At 39.8% G+C, this 17,691-nt stretch overlaps 1 protein-coding gene across 2 annotated transcripts in view; it reads left to right on the top strand.

Moving 5' to 3' along the window:
- Positions 1-17,691, top strand: part of TMEM131 (transmembrane protein 131) — a 200,809-nt gene that overhangs the window by 145,202 nt on the left and 37,916 nt on the right. For both annotated transcript variants that reach the window (XM_081254464.1, XM_081254463.1), the window contains exons 20-25: positions 1,649-1,801; positions 1,904-1,979; positions 2,143-2,260; positions 4,119-4,257; positions 4,961-5,070; positions 5,521-5,587. In XM_081254464.1, the coding sequence (XP_081110590.1) occupies positions 1,649-1,801; positions 1,904-1,979; positions 2,143-2,260; positions 4,119-4,257; positions 4,961-5,070; positions 5,521-5,587 (663 nt within the window). The remainder of the gene's footprint in view (positions 1-1,648; positions 1,802-1,903; positions 1,980-2,142; positions 2,261-4,118; positions 4,258-4,960; positions 5,071-5,520; positions 5,588-17,691) is intronic.

Here is a 17,691-nt window from a genome sequence, read left to right as displayed (position 1 = left end):
TGGGAAGTCCAACATCAAGGCACCAGCAGATCTGGTGTCTGGTGAGGGCCTACTTCCTCGGTTTGCCGATGGGCATCTTCTCACTGTATCCTCGCACAGCCAAAAGAGCAGACAGGGAGGGCAAGCTCTTGTGTCTCTTTTAAGGGCGCTAATCCCGTTCATGACGGCTCTACCCTCATGACCTGATCACCTCCCGAAGGCCCTGCCTCCTGATACCATCACACTGGGGGGTTAGGATTTCAACATGTGAGTGTGGGGGAGCACACAGACATTCAGCCCATAACAGTCATGAAATTCTGTAAAATCTCTTATCAGATGGAGACTACTAGAGCCAAGTGATGAAAACTTGGTACTTCAGAATGAACATTTCAAATAACTCACAGTTTAATACTTCGTATGTGAATACCATTATAAAATGAACTTCTGTATCTGTTACCTCTTTTGATCCCCACCATACCCCTGAGAGACAAGACGTGGACACAAGAATAGTAGTTATTACAGGTGCATGAAGACCAGGTAACTGCCGGGAAGACACAGCTGGTTGGAGGCCAAGCCAGGACTCAGCATAGGCTTCTGCTTTCTTCTCTCATGTGCTTATCCTCACAGCAGCGTCCCCACCCTTTAACATCTTTCTACTCTGGTTAGACTGTAAATGTTGAGTGTTAGTCTTAACTGCACCATCATTCAACTCCTTTTACTGTTCATTTTCTTAACTTCTTTGTCTTTTTTTTTTTTTTTTAACGTTTATTTATTCAGCTGTGCCAGGTCTTAGTTGCAGCACGTGGGATCTTTTAGTTGTGGAATGTGGGATTTAGTTCCCTGATCAGAGATCAAACCCAGGCTCCCTGCACCGGGAGCGGGAGTCCTAACTGCTGGACCACCAGGGAAGTCCTGACTTCTTTGTCTTTCAATACCAAATATTAGACCAGCAGGTCTGGTCATTTTAGAGAGTTCTTCAAATGGCTAGGAATCAGGTTATAGGATTCTGGTTCTGTATTCAAACAAAAGAAAGTAAAATATTATAATATGATTCTTACTGATGATTATTCGAATCATGTAATTTTTTATTTAAAATCTGGTACCCTGTCATAGGGAGAAGCATGTAGCTGATAAGAGCAATCATTCGTAATTTAATGATTTAATCTGTATGCTGTTTTAATATGATGCTTGATAACCTGTGTTTTTAAAAAATGTCTAATTTCTCTTTGGCACAAATAGTATTTTTCTTTTATAAAGAAAATAGCTTTGGATTTTGGAGTTCAGTTATTTCATCCTGAATTTGGATACTTTTAAGGCACCCCGGGCCTTCGTATAATCAAACCTTTCTTAACAAACTGACAGTGACTGCTTCCTTTATTCAAAGCTAGCTCTGTACCTTTGTTAGTATGTGAACATTTTTACTTTAATTCATTTTTACGAGATTGCAGGGATTTGTCCTGCCAATTTATCTGTAATAGGCCATAAAAACAACAAAATACATATATTGGGAGGAGGGGCTCTGGTTACAAATGTAAAGTTTATCAACTTTTGAAAATTCTAAATGTCCTTTGAACTTTGGTTTCCTAGAAATATGTCTGTCAGCTCTAAAGTGTGTGTTCTGTAGAAAATCTACCATTTACAGATGAGTTTGTTTGTTTTCTTCCTTCAGGGGAAACTAGTTCATCAGAGTTTAAATATTATGAATTCCTTCTCACAGAAGGTAAGGATCCAGCAAATACGCTCTTTGTCAGAAGATGCACGATTTTACTACAGACGATTACGGGGCAATAAGGAGGATTTGGAGCCAGGGAAAAAATCAAAGGTTTGAAAATGTTGTACTTGCAAAAATTCCCATCCATTAGTACTTTGTTATTGTGACCTTCTGTGGATTTGGGATTCATGGTTCTCCTGTGCCTCTTTCTAGATTGCAAACGTTTATTTTGATCCTGGACTGCAGTGTGGGGATCATTGCTACGTTGGCTTGCCTTTTCTGTCCAAATGTAAGTTATCTTGCCGATCTCTCTCATGTGCTTCACTCCCTCCCCAGAATACTCTTTAATAAAAAAAAAAGATGGCCACTTTTAAGGCCCATCCCTATCTCTTGATGCTATAGAAATCATTTGAAGGGCTGAGTATGTCATACCATTTGTCTCCTTGGTTTAGCTGAACCCAAAGTACAGCCTGGTATAGCCATGCAGGAAGACGCTTGGGATGCTGACTGGGATTTGCATCAAAGCCTGTTCAAAGGATGGATGGGACTAAAGGAAAATTCAGGCCATAAGTAAGTGGTTTTGCTTCATTTAAGTATTTGAGCTATCTTTACCAGTATGAAACATGACTTTCTAAAGTTATTCTTATATTAGGTTATTTTATTTCTCTGTAGGTAAGAAAATATGCCTGATCTTCAGGAAATTATAATGAGGCATCTTGAATTGCCATTGTAATTGTATGTTTCTCCGAAGTATGCACACTACCATTTTTGTCTTTTTTCCAACGTTCTAGATGCTTCCTTAAAGTCAAAGAAACTCGATGAAGTTGTCCTTGTGTAGGATAACTTCACTGTTTACCTTAGACACATCCATTTGCATAAGAAAGAAAGTTTCTACCTACCACTGACCTCTGTTAAAGGCTAGGAAAACACTTTGTAGGTTTAACCTCACAGGAGGAGGAGTGTCTCTGCTCCTCCTGAAAAGAACTGCTTCCTCCCTTTCCAGAGCTGAGCTGTTAAGGGTGCATGGCCCGTTCACTTGGGCGCCACCTTATGTCTGTGGCAGGTAGAAAATGTCCCAGCGACAAATCAGTACCACATCTAGATTCAAAAGCAAAGACACTTATGTGGCAGTATAGAAATTTGATCTTTCTGTGTACTTCAGAAGAGAATTTGACTAGCAAACTGATGAAAACTGTTCTTCTCCACTGGCTGATTTGAAATGTATTTGTCAGTATCATCAAGATCTTCCAATTTATAGTACTGTAAGATTTTCAAGCCATGAATGATTAAATCTGCAGGTTTCTATTTGAACTATCTGCTGTGAAAAGTTCTCATAAGGCAAAAGAGAGTTAAATTTTAACTTTAAAATGGTTTAAATTAGATTAGTAGAGACTGCTTCTAATGAACTCACTAAGAGAACACTAATTCAGACACTCCTTGGTCCTCTACAGTTCCGTAGCGGACACCGTAAGGTACAAGTCGCCTCCACAGTTTAACATCTAATTATGAATAAATAACTTGCAGTGCTGCCCTAGGTTCATCTGCCAAGGAACCTCTTCACGCCCCGCCCCCTGAAACCCCTGCTCTCCTCTCTGTGAGCCTAGTGTTTCACTCCTAAAGACCCAGGCTCCCTGCCTGCCCTTTGCCACTGTGTCCCAGTTGCACAGCGAATGTGGCATTTTCCCTGCCCCTGCCTTTGTCTTACTTTCTCAGCGTGCATGTTACAGAGAATTCGTTACTCGTCATACAAAACCGGTATTCTCACCAATATTAGGGTGTCATAATTCAGTAGTCTTATAGGATAAAACAGGCTTCAGTGTTTGTGCCCAGGCACTTTAGCCCCATTTATAATACTGTTTCCTTAGGGAATGTGCTCTGAGTTCTTAACAGCTGGCTTATAAATACTCATAAGTAGGGAAATAGTCAAATGAGGCCCTGAAAATTGCTCTTAACTATATATATCTGGACAGAATCCTCATATGTGTTACCTGAAGGGGTAACTGATGTCTTCATTGTGTATCAGGATTTTGTTTTGTTTTTTTATCTCAAGTGGGGAAAAAGCCATATGCCAAGCAGTGCACTGCCTTCTTATTAGTTCTACTGAAAATATTTGCCTGCTGTTGGTGTCTGGATCTTTCCACTAAACATGCAAGATCCTTTAGGATCCCCATAACATCATGTTATCTGAATATCCCTGCCTTTTCCCTTTTGTATTCAGTACGAAAACAATACTGTACAGGTGACCAGTGATACTTTGGCAGCTCTTTGTGCCAAAATAGAGACATCTTCATACATGTCTCTATGAAAAGCATAGTTAAATATTAGAGCAAATAAAATTTCTCAAGTACACAAGCCTAATAGAATTTCCTGTATTCAGAAAACTCAAATATTTCATTTTGTTACAGTGACTTACAAATTGTTTTTCTAGATTGAGCGCTATATTTGAAGTAAACACAGACCTTCAAAAAAACATACTGTCAAAAATCACTGCCGAGCTCTCCTGGCCGTCCGTCCTCAGCTCACCCCGTCACATGAGGTTTCCCCTTACTAATACAAACTGCTCTTCAGTAAGTATTCAGAGTGACATCAGTTCTGGGAAATCTGTAATAGGGTTATGAAGTATCTGCTCTTTTTTTTTTTTTTTAACATCTTTATTGGAGTATAATTACTTTCCAATGTTGTGTTAGTTTCTGCTGTATAACAAAGTGAATCAGCTATACGTATACATATATCCCCATATCCCCTCCCTCTTGCGTCTCCCTCCCACCCTCCCTATCGACCCCTCTAGGTGGTCACAGAGCACCGAGCTGATCTCCCTGTGCTATGTGGCTGCTTCCCACTAGCCATCCATTTTACAGTTGGTAGTGTATATATGTCCATGCCACTCTCTCACTTCGTCCCAGCTTACCCTCCACCCCCCCCCCCGTGTCCTCAAGTCCATTCTCTACATCTGCGTCTTTATTCCTGTCCTGCCTGTAGGTTCATCAGAACCATTTTTTTTTTTTTAGATTCCATATATATGTGTTAGCATACGGTATTTGTTTTTCTCTTTCTGACTGACTTCACTCTGTATGACAGACTCTAGGTCCATCCACCTCACTACAAATAACTCAATTTTGTTTCTTTTTATGGCTGAGTAATATTCCATTGTATATACGTGCCACATCTTCCTTATCCATTCATCTGTCAGTGGACACTTAGGTTGCCTGCATGTTTTGGCTCTTTTAACGGTGGCAGTCTTTCACTTACTGTGTCTTTACTTTGTTTAAGGAAGAAGAGATTACGTTAGAAAATCCTGCAGATGCTCCTGTCTACATTCAGTTTATTCCTCTGGCCTTATATTCCAACCCTTCCGTCTTTGTAGATAAGTTAATATCAAGGTAGGCATTGCTGGTAGATTATCAGAATGTTTTCATATTAGCAATGAATTATTATTTTACACATTTAAAACTATTTCAGCTCATACAGTAATAGATTGGGCTTAGAGAAATTCTGCATCTGTAATTGAAGTTGAGAGAAGGTTCTGGGGAGAGAGATGGATATTATATTAAGCATCTAGAAAAGCTCCCAGTTTAAGACAAGAAAAAAATAATATAGAACTACTTCCTAAAATCTTATAAAGAGGAAGCAAGTGGTGGAGGCTTTCAAATATTTTAGTTTTAAAAAGTGAACAAAATATTAACTGTAAGTTGTAGCTATTTTTTGAAGGCTGTTAATCTGATAACATTGATCTCAAAATCTGCCCAAAGATAAGCACAACCTTAGTATTTATAACCCCTTTAATTATGATGCTGTTTACAAAGAAATATGTGTATGTTTTTTTATTTCAGGTTTAACTTAAGTAAGGTGGCAAAGATAGATTTAAGAACACTAGAATTCCAAGTCTTCAGAAACAGTGTAAGTATTCAAACTTCATACTATTCCAAAGAAGTAATTCTATGATATGATCAATGCAAATGTGAAAGAAAAATATTGACCATCCTTAAATTGGTTGAAGGGCCAGTTACTGAAGAAGTCAGAACGGCTAGTAATTACTTTAGAGGCAAAAAGCCCCAGAAGAATGGGTGGGATTTAGATTGCCATGAGGCACCCTGGATAGAAGGTCCTGTTTGTGGGCATTAAACAATAAGCTCATGAAGGTTCATAATAATGGTTGCCAGAACCTCTGAGATTATGTAGATAAGGTATATACTGATAGATAATGTTTTTTTTTTTTATTTAGCCTCAAAATATTGAGCTTGGCCATTTAAATTTTTATTTTGGATACTTTCTAATAAAATTGTAAGCTCCATGAAGGCCAGACCCACAGCTAGCTGTGTTCATACTTAGCGCAGTATGAGCATAGTTATAACTCAACAAGTATTTTTAAACTAATAAATGTATACACAAACTGGTTTGTTCTAGGACCAAATATTCTCTATCATACGGGCCAGGCTGAGCAGCCACTAACCACTCATGATTATATAAGAACTTAATGTGTAGGATCTGTGTCAGTCAGGAAATTAGCACTTGGAACTAAAGCCACCTGCAAACTGGCCCAAGTCTCTTGGCCTCGATGCCCTTCCCAGCCACTCTCATCCAGCCTTAAACAGCCTGTTCACACCAGCCCTGATGGCTGTGGAGCGTGCACTGATTCGGCTCTCTGGCTCTCCCTGAATCTTTGTTTGCAAGCATGTTAACGGTGTTTTTTGTTTTCTTTTTGACATATGGTAGGTACCTTGTTTCCCAGTTCTGGGTGTAAGCTCCTTGAGGGCTTGTCTTCTACTTATATGGTTTCCTTCCCACATTTATAATACGAATGGTGTTGAGTGAATGAGAGTAGGAATCTAGTTAATCCTCCATCATCTGAATTACTTTGAGTGAAAACAGTAAACGACCACCTCCTTTCTCTCCTTTTGCTGAGCTCTTTTGCTGAGCACGGTCCCAGTCTGTCAAGTAGCCACGGGATGCCTTCCTGCCATGCTGTGGCTTTGCTGCTTCCCATTTGGAATAAGGGGGGGTTGGCTCCTAGAATAACCATGGCTTTGTACCTACTAACTTGGTCACCTCGACCAAGTAAATAAACCTTTCCAAACTTCAACTTCTTCACTTGTAAGTGAAGTTAATAATTTGTATATTACAAAGTTTTTGAACAGGTTAAACAGACCAATATGGAAGCCCTTAGATGGGTTGCTTGGGACATAGGAAGCCCTCAATGAATGTTGACTGGATGAGTCAATCTGTGGCTCACCAGGTGGGAAAGAAAGGCAATACGAAGGTTTTCAGTATTTCATGAGCACCTACTATGTATCAGCATTATGCCAGGTGCACTCACATTTATAATTTCATGTAATCATTACAGTAGCTAGGCTGAGCTATTACTAACCACCCTAAGAATAAGTATTTCCCTTTTTCTGTTGGTGGTGGAAAAACAAAGCTCAGAGAGAGGAAGTAACTTGCCCAAGTTCCTACCTGTGATAACTGGCAGGGCCAAATTCAAATCTAGTTCTCTCAGAGTCCAGAACCCTTGCCCATACTTTCGTGACACATGGTCATTACTGTTAGGAATCACTAGTTAACCTGTCCAACTAGGTGTTTTGTAGTTCTTGAAGGATTTGTGTCCTTTCCCATAGCTTTGTGTTTTAATGTATAAGGCATAAATTAGCCAAACCTTTATGGAATTGTTTTTATGTCTATTTTTTTTTTTTTTTTTTTTTTTTTTAATTTTTTAATTAGTTTCTGCTTTATAACAAAGTGAATCAGTCATACATATACATCTGTTCCCACATCCCTTCCCTCATGCATCTCCCTCCCTCCCACCCTCCCCATCCCACCCCTCCAGGCGGTCACAAAGCACCGAGCTGATCTCCCTGTGCTCTGTGGCTGCTTCTCACCATCTATCTACCTTACGTTTGGTAGTGTATATATGTCCATGCCTCTCTTTCGCTTTGTCACAGCTTACCCTTCCCCCTCCCCATATCCTCAAGTCCATTCTCAAGTAGGTCTGTGTCTTTATTCCCGTTTTGCCCCTAGGTCCTTCATGACTTTTTTTTTTTTTTTTAAATTCCGTATATATGTGTTAGCATACGGTATTTGTCTTTCTCTTTCTGACTTACTTCACTCTGTATGACAGACTCTAGGTCCATCCACCTCATTACAAATAGCTCAGTTTCGTTTCTTTTTATGGCTGAGTAATATTCCATTGTATATATGTGCCACATCTTCTTTATCCATTCATCCGATGATGGACACTTAGGTTGTTTCCAGCTCCGGGCTATTGTGAATAGAGCTGCAATGAACATTTTGGTACATGTCTCTTTTGGAATTATGGTTTTCTCAGGGTATATGCCTAGTAGTGGGATTGCTGGGTCATATGGTAGTTCTATTTTTAGTTTTTTAAGGAACCTCCATACTGTTCTCCATAGTGGCTGTACCAATTCACATTCCCACCAGCAGTGCAAGAGTGTTCCTTTTTCTCCACACCCTCTCCAGCATTTATTGTTTCTAGATTTCTTGATGATGGCCATTCTGACTGGTGTGAGATGATATCTCATTGTAGTTTTGATTTGCATTTCTCTAATGATTAATGATGTTGAGCATTCTTTCATGTGTTTGTTGGCAGTCTGTATATCTTCTTTGGAGAAATGCCTATTTAAGTCTTCTGCCCATTTTTGGATTGGGTCGTTTGTTTTTTTGCTATTGAGCTGCATGAGCTGTTTATAAATTTTGGAGATTAATCCTTTGTCAGTTGCTTCATTTGCAAATATTTTCTCCCATTCTGAGGGTTGTCTTTTGGTCTTGTTTATGGTTTCCTTTGCTGTGCAAAAGCTTTTAAGTTTCATTAGGTCCCATTTGTTTATCTTTGTTTTTATTTCCATTTCTCTAGGAGGTGGGTCCAAAAGGATCTTGCTGTGATTTATGTCATAGAGTGTTCTACCTATGTTTTCCTCTAAGAGTTTGATAGTTTCTGGCCTTACATTTAAGTCTTTAATCCATTTTGAGCTTATTTTTGTGTATGGTGTTAGGGAATGATCTAATCTCAAACTTTTACATGTCGCTGTCCAGTTTTCCCAGCACCACTTATTGAAGAGGCTGTCCTTTCTCCACTGTACATTCCTGCCTCCTTTATCAAAGATAAGTTGGCCATATGTGCGTGGGTTTATCTCTGGGCTTTCTATCCTGATCCACTGATCTATCTTTCTGTTTTTATGCCAGTACCACACTGTCTTGATTACTGTAGCTTTGTAGTATAGTCTGAAGTCAGGGAGCCTGATTCCTCCAGCTCCATTTTTCGTTCTCAAGATTGCTTTGGCTATTCGGGGTCTTTTGTTTTTCCAAACAAATTTTGAAATTTTTTGTTCTAGTTCTGTGAAAAATGCCAGTGGTAGTTTGATAGGGATTGCATTGAATCTGTAGATTGCTTTGGGTAGTAGAGTCATTTTCACAATATTGATTCTTCCAATCCAGGAGCATGGTATATCTCTCCATCTATTTGTATCATCTTTAATTTCTTTCATCAGTGTCTTATAATTTTCTGCATACAGGTCTTTTGTCTCCTTAGGTAGGTTTATTCCTAGATATTTTATTCTTTTTGTTGCAATGGTAAATGGGAGTGTTTTCTTGATTTCATTTTCAGATTTTTCATCATTAGTGTACAGGAATGCCAGAGATTTCTGTACATTAATTTTGTATCCTGCTACTTTACCAAATTCATTGATTAGCTCTAGTAGTTTTTCGGTAGCATCTTTAGGATTCTCTATGTATAGTATCATGTCATCTGCAAACAGTGACAGCTTTACTTCTTCTTTTCCAATTTGGATTCCTTTTATTTCCTTTTCTTCTCTGATTGCTGTGGCTAAAACTTCCAAAACTATGTTGAATAAGAGTGGTGAGAGTGGGCAGCCTTGTCTTGTTCCTGATCTTAGTGGAAATGGTTTCAGTTTTTCACCATTGAGGAAAATGTTGGCTGTGGGTTTGTCATATATGGCCTTTATGATGTTGAGGAAAGTTCCCTCTATGCCTACTTTCTGCAGGGTTTTTATCATAAATGGGTGTTGAATTTTGTCGAAAGCTTTCTCTGCATCTATTGAGATGATCATATGGTTTTTCTCCTTCAACTTGTTAATATGGTGTATCACATTGATTGATTTGCGTATATTGAAGAATCCTTGCATTCCTGGAATAAACCCCACTTGATCATGGTGTATGATCCTTTTAATGTGCTGTTGGATTCTGTTTGCTAGTATTTTGTTGAGGATTTTTGCATCTATGTTCATCAGTGATATTGGCCTGTAGTTTTCTTTCTTTGTGACATCCTTGCCTGGTTTTGGTATCAAGGTGATGGTGGCCTCGTAGAATGAGTTTGGGAGTGTTCCTTCCTCTGATATTGTTTGGAAGAGTTTGAGAAGTATGGGTGTTAGCTCTTCTCTAAATGTTTGATAGAATTCGCCTGTGAAGCCATCTGGTCCTGGGCTTTTGTTTGGTGGAAGATTTTTAATCACAGTTTCAATTTCAGTGCTTGTGATTGGTCTATTCATATTTTCTATTTCTTCCTGAGTCAGTCTTGGCAGGTTGTGCATTTCTAAGAATTTGTCCATCTCTTCCAGGTTGTCCATTTTATGGGCATAGAGTTGCTTGTAGTAATCTCTCATGATCTTTTGTATTTCTGCAGTGTCAGTTGTTACTTCTCCTTTTTCATTTCTAATTCTATTGATTTGAGTCTTCTCCCTTCTTTTCTTGATGAGTCTGGCTAATGGTTTATCAATTTTGTTTATCTTCTCAAAGAACCAGCTTTTAGTTTTATTGATCTTTGCTATCGTTTCCTTCATTTCTTTTTCATTTATTTCTGATCTGATTTTTATGATTTCTTTCCTTCTGCTAACTTTGGGGTGTTTTTGTTCTTCTTTCTCTAATTGCTTTAGGTGCAAGGTTAGGTTGTTTATTCGAGATGTTTCCTGTTTCTTAAGGTGGGATTGTATTGCTATAAACTTCCCTCTTAGAACTGCTTTTGCTGCATCCCATAGGTTTTGGGTCGTCGTGTCTCCATTGTCATTTGTTTCTAGGTATTTTTTAATTTCCTCTTTGATTTCTTCAGTGATCACTTCGTTATTAAGTAGTGTTTTGTTTAGCCTCCATGTGTTTGTATTCTTTACAGCTCTTTTCCTGTAATTGATATCCAGTCTCATAGCATTGTGGTCAGAAAAGACACTTGATACAATTTCAATTTTCTTAAATTTACCAAGGCTTGATTTGTGACCCAAGATATGATCTATCCTGGAGAATGTTCCATGAGCACTTGAGAAAAATGTGTATTCTGTTGTTTTTGGATGGAATGTCCTATAAATATCAATTAAGTCCATCTTGTTTAATGTATCATTTAAAGCTTGTGTTTCCTTATTTATTTTCATTTTGGAAGATCTGTCCATTGGTGAAAGTGGGGTGTTAAAGTCCCCTACTATGATTGTGTTACTGTCGATTTCTCCTTTTATGGCTGTTAGTATTTGCCTTATGTATTGAGGTGCTCCTATGTTTGGTGCATAAATATTTACAATTGTTATATCTTCTTCTTGGATCGATCCCTTGATCATTATGTAGTGTCCTTCTTTGTCTCTTCTAGTAGTCTTTATTTTAAAGTCTATTTTGTCTGATATGAGAACCGCTACTCCAGCTTTCTTTTGGTTTCCAGTTGCATGGAATATCTTTTTCCATCCCCTTACTTTCAGTCTGTATGTGTCTCTAGGTCTGAAGTGGGTCTCTTGTAGACAGCATATATATGGGTCTTGTTTTTGTATCCATTCAGCCAATCTGTGTCTTTTGGTGGGAGCATTTAGTCCATTTACATTTAAGGTAATTATCGATATGTATGTTCCTATTCCCATTTTCTTAATTGTTTTGGGTTCGTTATTGTAGGTCTTTTCCTTCTGTTGTGTTTCTTGCCTAGAGAAGTTCCTTTAGCATTTGTTGTAAAGCTGGTTTGGTGGTGCTGAACTCTCTCAGCTTTTGCTTGTCTGTAAAGGTTTTAATTTCTCCATCAAATCTGAATGAGATCCTTGCTGGGTAGAGTAATCTTGGTTGCAGGTTTCTCTCCTTCATCACTTTAATTATGTCCTGCCACTCCCTTCTGGCTTTTAGAGTTTCTGCTGAGAGATCAGCTGTTATCCTGATGGGGATTCCCTTGTGTGTTATTTGTTGTTTTTGCCTTGCTGCTTTTAATATGATTTCTTTGTGTTTAATTTTTGACAGTTTGATTAATATGTGTCTTGGCGTATTTCTCCTTGGATTTATTCTGTATGGGACTCTCTGTGCTTCCTGGACTTGATTAACTATTTCCTTTCCCATATTAGGGAAGTTTTCAACTATAATCTCTTCAAATATTTTCTCAGTCCCTTTCTTTTTCTCTTCTTCTTCTGGAACCCCTATAATTCGAATGTTGGTGCGTTTAATGTTGTCCCAGAGGTCTCTGAGACTCTCCTCTGTTCTTTTCAGTCTTTTTTCTTTATTTTGCTCTGCAGCAGTTATTTCCACTATTTTATCTTCCACCTCACTTATCCGTTCTTCTGCCTCAGTTATTCTGCTATTGATCCCATCTAGAGTATTTTTTATTTCATGTATTGTGTTTTTAATCGATGCTTGATTCATCTTTAGTTCTTCTAGGTCCTTGTTAACTGTTTCTTGCATTTTGTCTATTCTATTTCCAAGATTTTGGATCTGGGAAATAGAATCTTGGATCATCTTTACCATCATTATTCTGAATTCTTTTTCAGGTAGACTGCCTATTACGTCTTCATTTGTTAGGTCTGGTGGGTTTTTATCTTGTTCCTTCTCCTGCTGTGTGTTTTTCTGTCTTCTCATTTTGCTTATGTTACTGTGTTTGGGGTCTCCTTTTTGCAGGCTGCAGGTTCGTAGTTCCCGTTGTTTTTGGTGTCTGTCCCCAGTGGCTAAGGTTGGTTTAGTGGGTTGTGTAGGCTTCCTGGTGGAAGGTACTAGTGCCTGTGTTCTGGTGAATGAGGCTGGATCTTGTCTTTCTGGTGGGCAGGTCCACGTCTGGTGGTGTGTTTTGGGGTGTCTGCGGACTTTTTATGATTTTAGGCCACCTCTCTGCTAATGGGTGGCGTTGTGTTTCTGTCTTGCTAGTTGTTTGGCTTAGGGTGTCCAGCACTGTAGCTTGCTGGTCGTTGAGTGAAGCTGGGCGCTGGTGCTGAGATGGAGATCTCTGGAAGATTTTTGCCGTTTGATATTATGTGGAGCTGGGAGGTCTCTTGTGGACCAGTGTCCTGAAGTTGGCTCTCCCACCTCAGAGGCACAGCACTGACTCCTGGCTCCTCAATTTGGGATGATTTGTTGTCTATTCATGTATTCCACAGATGCAGGGCACATCAAGTTGATTGTGGAGCTTTAATCCGCTGCTTCTGAGGCTGCTGGGAGAGGTTTCCCTTTCTCTTCTTTGTTCTCACAGCTCCTGGGTCTCAGCTTTGGATTTGGCCCCGCCTCTGCGTGTAGGTCGCCGGAGGGCGTCTGCTCTTCGCTCAGACAGGACAGGGTTAAAGGAGCAGCCTCTTCGGGGACTCTGGCTCACTCAGGCCGGGCGGGAGGGAGGGGCACGGAGTGCGGGGCGAGCCTGCAGTGGCAGAGTTCGGCGTGACGTTGCACCAGCCCGAGGCGCGCCGTGCGTTCTCCCAGGGAAGCCGCCCCTGGATCCCGGGACCCCGGCAGTGGCGGGCTGCACAGGCTCCCGGAAGGGCGGTGTGGACAGTGACCTGCGCTCGCACACAGGCTTCCTGGCGGCGGCAGCAGCAGCCCCAGCGTCCCACGCCCGTCACTGGGCTCCGCGCTCTCAGTCGTGACTCGCGCCCGTCTGTGGAGCCCCTTTAAGTTGCGCTCTTAATCCCCTCTCCTCGCGCACCAGGAAACCAAGAGGGAAGAAAAAGTCTCCTGCCTCTTCGGCAGCTCCAGAGTTTTCCCGGACTCCCTGCCGGCTAGCTGTGGCACATTAGCCCCCTTCAGGCTGAGTTCTCGCCGCCAGCCCCAGTCCTTTCCCTGCGCTCTGACCGAAGCCCGAGCCCCAGCTTCCAGCGCCGCCCGCCCTGGCGGGCGAGCAGAGAAACCTCTCGGGCGGGTGAGCAGAGAAACCTCTCGGGCGGGTGAGTGCCGCTCGGCACCGATCCTCTGTGCGGGAATCCCTCCGCTTTGCCCTACCCAGGTATGTGGGGAGTTTCTTGCCTTTTGGGAGGTCTGGGGTCTTCTGCCAGCATTCAGTAGGTGTTCTGTAGGAGTTGTTCCACGTGTAGCTGTATTTCTGGTGTATCCGTGGGGAGGAAGGTGATCTCCGCGTCTTACTCTTCCGCCATCTTACCCGGAAGTCTATGTCTATTTTTAAGTAAATCTTATATAAGAAAGTAAATTTTTAAAAAAGAGAAAGTAATTTTCAATGTTGTATTTTTATTTTCTGCTGAGTAATAGGTAGAATACTAGACGGAAATTTAGACAGTCTCATATTCTAGTCCATGCCCTTCTCTTGGAATCTTTTTTTTTTTTTTTTAACAAATTCAGTTCTTTTTTTTTTAATTATTTTTATTTATTTATTTATTTATTTATTTATGGCTGTGTTGGTTCTTCGTTTCTGTGCGAGGGCTTTCTCTAGTTGTGGCAAGCGGGGCCACTCTTCATCGCGGTGCACGGGCCTCTCACTATCGCGGCCTCTCTTCTTGTGGAGCACAGGCTCCAGACGCGCAGGCTCAGTAATTGTAGCTCACGGGCCCAGTTGCTCCACGGCATGTGGGATCTTCCCAGACCAGGGCTCGAACCCGTGTCCCCTGCACTGGCAGGCAGATTCTCAACCACTGCGCCACCAGGGAAGCCCTTGGAATCTTTTTTGCTTTGCTTTTTCCATCCATAAAGTGCCAACATAATAAGTTCAAGGCTATCTAGACTGCAAATATCTAGGAAGCTCAGTAACCAGAAATTCCTTTCACTCTGCTTTTATAAGAGAGGAAATACTCATAAGAAGTAAATGACCTAGTATTTACCTTTTTTTATCTTACCAAATCTTTAGTGGTACCTACAAGATGTAGGTACTGTGAGAGATAGGAAGATGAATAAGAATACTCTAGACCTCAGGAATTTATTCTAAATAAGAAATGCTGGAGGAGGTCTTAGGGTGAGCTTAGGATAAATACCATCACAGTTCTCTACAGTGCTATAAAACTGTGGATCTCAGAATATTTGGTCTCAGGATTCCTTTACAGTCTGAAAAATAATTAAGGATTTCTACTTTATCTCAATTTTTAAAAATTATTAAGGACTCCAGAGAGGTTCTTTGTTTATGTGGTTTGCATCTATCAATATTTACCATATTAGAAATTAAAACTGAGAGATCATTAAAATATTAATTTAATTCATTTAAAATAATAATAAAATAATAAGCCCATTCTATTTGACATAGACAATATAAAAATGAAAAAAAATATATATATATTTTTAAGAACCATTTTGCAAGAAGAGTAGATTGTTTTACATTTTTACAGAGCTCTTCAATGGCTCTCTGACTTATTAAACAGATAGATTCTCCTGTCTGCTTCTGCATTCGGTCTCTTATGATACATTGTTTTTGATGAAGTATATGATAAATATCTGACCCGACCTGACACATTCATGTAGTTGCAAAAAGGAGAGTCTTAATTGCCTTTTTAGTAAACACCATGCATCAAGTCATTTGAAAATATTGGTAGTGCATCTGTTCCTTTAGGGAAACAACACTGAAATCATTCGTCTGTCACCAGGTAAAATCATCTGGGTGTTTGAGCAAAATTTAGAGTTTTTGGTCCTGTGAGCTTTAAACTATTGGCTCTAAAGCTCACAGGACCAAAACTCTAAATTTTGCTCAAACACCCAAATTTTACCATTGACAACGAATGCTTCAGTTGTTTCCCTTAAAGGAACAGATGCACTTCATTTTCATAAAAATGTCTACTAACTACTCCAGTCTGAATAACCATATATTCACTGTCAATCGTCTTTTCAAATATAAATGGTGTTGTGGAGGCAGGAACTAGTTCAGTTGGCATCTGAAACGATAGCTCTTCCAGACAGCATGGTCCAGCATGCTGCAAGGGGTGCTGCATGTGTACTCCATTTTATCACATGGTATTGAAAAGGCACGTGCTCAGTAAATAGCCTCACCCTCCAGAGAGCAGACAGCAGAAACAAGAAGAACTACAGTTCTGCAGCCTGTGGAATGAAAACCACATTCACAGAAAGACAGGCAAAATGAAAAGGCAGAGGACTATGTACCAGATGAAGGAACAAGATAAAACCCCAGAAAAACAACTAAATGAAGTGGAGATAGGCAACCTTCCAGAAAAAGAATTCAGAATAATGGTAGTGAAGATGATCCAGGACCTTGGAAAAAGAATGGAGGCAAAGATTGAGAAGATGCAAGAAATGTTTAACAAAGACCCAGAAGAATTAAAGAACAAACACCTAGAAGAATTAAAGAACAAACAAACAGAGATGAACAATAATAAGTGAAATGAAAAATACACTAGAAGGAATCAGTAGCAGAATAACTGAGGCAGAAGAATGGATAAGTGACCTCGAAGATAGAATGGTGGATTTCACTGCCGCAGAACAGAATAAAGAAAAAAGAATGAAAAGAAATGAAGACAGCCTGAGAGACCTCTGGGACAACATTAAATGCACCAACATTCACATTATAGGAGTCCCAGAAGGAGAAGAGAGAAAGGACCTGAGAAAATATTTGAAGAGATTATAGTTGAAAACATCCCTAACATGGGAAAGGAAATAACCACCCAAGTCCAGGAAGTGCAGAGAGTCCCAGGCAGGATAAACCCAAGGAGACACATGCCGAGACACAAAGTAATTAAATTGACAAAAATTAAAGACAAAGAATAATTATTAAAAGCAGCAAGGGAAAAATGACAAATAACATACAAGGGAACTCCCATAAGGTTAACAGCTGATTTCTCAGCAGAACCTCTACAAGCCAGAAGGGAGTGGCATGATATACTTAAAGTGATGAAAGGGAGGAACCTACAACCAAGATTGCTCTACCCAGCAGGGATCTCATTCAGATTCGACGGAGAAATCAAAAGCTTTACAGACAAGCAAAAGCTAAGAGAATTCAGCACCACCAAACCAGCTCTACAACAAATGCTAAAGGAACTTCTCTAAGTGGGAAACACAAGAGAAGAAAAGGACCTACAAAAACAAACCCAAAACAATTAAGAAAATGGTCATAGGAACATACATATTGATAATCACCTTAAATGTGAATGGATGATTAAATGCTCTAACCAAAAGACACATGCTCACTGAATTAATACCAAAACAAGACCCATATATATGCTATCTACAGGAGACCCACTTCAGACCTAGGGACACATACAGACTGAAAGTGAGGGGATGGAAAAAGATATTCCATGCAAATGGAAATCAAAAGAAAGCTGGAGTAGCAGTACTCATATCAGATAAAATAGACTTTAAAATAAAGAAGGTTACAAGAGACAAGGAAGGACACTACATAATGATCAAGGAAGCAATCCAAGAAAAAGATATAACAATTATAAATATATATGCACCCAACATAGGAGCACCTCAATACATAAGGCAACTGCTAATAGCTATAAAAGAGGAAATCGACAGTAACACAAAAATAGTGGGGGACTTTAACACCTCACTTACACCAATGGGCAGATGATCCAAAATGAAAATAAATAAGGAAACAGCAGCTTTAAATGACACAAGAGACCAGAGAGATTTAATGGATATTTATAGGACATTCCATCCAAAAACAGCAGATTACACTTTCTTCTCAAGTGCGCACAGAACATTCTCCAGGATAGGTCACATCTTGTCATAAATCAAGCCTTAGTAAATTTAAGAAAACTGAAATCATATCAAGCATCTTTTCTGACCACGACGCTATGAGATTAGAAATAAATTACAGGAAAAAAATGTAAAAAACACAAACACATGGAGGCTAAACAATATGTTACTGAATAACC

The sequence above is a fragment of the Mesoplodon bidens genome (genome assembly GCF_964165515.1).
Source record: "Mesoplodon bidens genome assembly, chromosome: 14".
Taxonomy (NCBI): Eukaryota; Metazoa; Chordata; class Mammalia; order Artiodactyla; family Ziphiidae; genus Mesoplodon; species Mesoplodon bidens.
Note: the sequence above shows the minus strand (reverse complement) of the source record. Positions and strands in the feature narration are given on the sequence as shown.